Genomic DNA, 2,490 nt, shown 5'->3' with positions numbered 1-2,490 from the left:
TTGTGTGGTGGGGGGGGGGGGGGGGTGTTTGTGAAATAATGGGACTGGCCCCCTTGATACCGATTAGTCCCATCCATATGACTGGCAGAAGAAGGTTTTATAATCCCACATGGAAGTGATGTTAGATGGTAAATTATTCTGCCTGTTTCCTTCATATTTGATGAGCCGTAAGCAGACAGGGAGAAGCAGCAGCAGGCAGGCACTACTGCATTTGCTTAAACATCTTACTACTGCTTAATGGAAATTCTCCAACAAAACTGACTGCAATATGATCTGACAAATAAATACAACTTTTGGAGGTACTGGAGTGTAATGGAAGACAAGTGTTGTTTTACTGCATGATTTACCAGTGGCAACTCTACTTCCACATGCAATGCTTATGGAAAAAGAGGGAATTGACTGTACAGGGCTATGCTGCTTCCAGTTAGGAGTTAGTACATGTGGGTGTCTTAGTCTGGTGTTATACAGCAAGCTTCTTCATTGTCCTGGGCACTGATGGGTGGGGAAAGGACCAGAGCCATATCTGGTAAGATCTGTACACTCTGCAGCTATGGTCTCTGGCTGGTGTCTGGGTCCCAGGGGGTAGAGGCAAGAGGGCCCTAGAGTCCCGGCAGCCAAGAAATTAAGTGTCATGATTGGCAAAGATATAAAATTCATAATTTGTTCGTGGGGGCTGTCTCTGCTCTCTCTTTTTCCTGAGCACATAGCCACCAGGATCCAAGAGCCCCACTATATCACTGCCTAGATCCTTGAACCAGTCCACAAAGCTGAAGCCTGTAACTCCTGAAGCAGCAGCATAGGTGAGTCCATCTTGGTGAACCCTTGCCTCCATTGTGCTACTTCCTCCCACCAATCCCCCTGTCCCCCCTGCTACCTGGTCCCTCTTCACCCACCTCTAGCTATTCTATTGCTGCCTAGAACCACAGACGTGCCCTAAGCTATAACTCTATGACACTTTTATTACTTTAAAATCTCCTTATCCTTGATAGGCAACACGTGTATTCATATACCTTTGGAAACCTCCCCCCGACTCCCCTTTTCTTTTTGAAAGTGTGCAATCAAGTCATAAGAAACGCCGTATGTTCTTGACCAACATAAAAGCAATGAAACAGACTGTACTTACATGCATAATCTGCAATCTGAGGTTTGGCATGAGAAATCTTGCTTAACAAGGAGGATTTTCCTGCATTTGGAAATCTAGAAGGAAAGTTCATATTTATAAATAGTTATTCGCTATATGTTATACCTTAATATATGCACTGATGCATCAAATTAATAAAACAAACTTTTATCATTTTTCTGTACTCCTGAATGCCTAAAGTAAAGATCTCCAATTCTTATCTAAAGTCAATACTGTTTAGACAGCAAAGCCCTTTGAGATGATTACTATTGGTAGTGCCTACTGCATTTACCATACTAGAATTTTACATGGTTTCTTTTCTTTTTTTTTTTTTACAAATTTGAACCAATTACAATTTATGCACAGCACAGACAAAATAAGACTTCCTGAAATCTGAGAAATGAACTTGTTTACGGTAAATTTAAATTATGGAGTGATATTAGAATATTATTTTAACCACTGTTTCTTACACCTGTGGGGAAAATCATAAGAGAATATTCCATTCTAGATGTAATAACTATAAAGGAAGTTTCTCCAATGTAACTTGGAAGAAAGAGAGTATGAGAGATTCTAGGTTTGTGTGTGTCCAATTTCTACATCCTGTTGCTATTTTTTTTTAAATAAAATGTTGTTCTGTCTAGCTAAAAGCCCTGAAAATTCAATGTAGAACCACTGACAGATGAACACTTCAGCAATAAAAAGAACCTATAAATCAAATACCACCTTTGATTAGACCTGAGCTACTATTGCTTTTAGTAAGGGAGTACTGGAGTAATCAAGCCCATAATCTGAAGATGACAAAATGCATAAGCATCTTGAAATCAGAACTAACTTAATTCTGTTAACAATGAATGAATTAGAAAATAACAGTAGTGTAAGAGTGATGTTGTAAGCATGATGGCCCAGATATTCTGCGAGAGGTAAGGATTTCTTAGGGCCATATCTTTTATTAACTCAGCTACATAGTTTGTCCAAAATTAGAAAATCTTTCAAATGCAAAGCATTCTCACTGATCACTGGCTTGATGAAGAATGTCTGCATTCGAAAGCTTGTTTAACTTTAGACCAACTATGTAGTTGGTCCAATAAAAGATATCGCTCTGAGAACTCCTTGCCTCTCCCAGAAAATAATCTAACTCATAAGCTAAGTACAGATATTTGGGGGCACTAGAGGGGAGGTGGTAGGGAGCAGGAAAAACTGGAGTTCTTGGGTTTTGGGGTATTGTTTGAGGGAATCCTATCTGTAAGATGCTGGTTTATTTAAAGCTGCTCTGACCATCTGGATAGGACAGGATTTGATTCTAAAAAGCAAATAAATAATAATAATGTTTTCCAATGTTGGAAGAACCCCAAGAGACATGACAAAATGTC

The 2,490-nt window shown here is 39.4% G+C and overlaps 1 protein-coding gene across 1 annotated transcript in view; it reads right to left on the bottom strand.

Annotated features, from left to right (window-relative positions):
* Positions 1-2,490, bottom strand: part of GTPBP10 (GTP binding protein 10) — a gene marked incomplete at its 5' end in the record, with an annotated part of 19,022 nt that overhangs the window by 10,555 nt on the left and 5,977 nt on the right. Inside the window, one exon of the mRNA XM_014522232.2 lies at positions 1,124-1,197. Within this exon, the coding sequence (XP_014377718.2) occupies positions 1,124-1,197 (74 nt within the window). The remainder of the gene's footprint in view (positions 1-1,123; positions 1,198-2,490) is intronic.

This window comes from Alligator sinensis, unplaced genomic scaffold, assembly GCF_000455745.1.
Source record: "Alligator sinensis unplaced genomic scaffold, ASM45574v1 scaffold479_1, whole genome shotgun sequence".
NCBI lineage: Eukaryota > Metazoa > Chordata > Crocodylia > Alligatoridae > Alligator > Alligator sinensis.
Note: the sequence above shows the minus strand (reverse complement) of the source record. Positions and strands in the feature narration are given on the sequence as shown.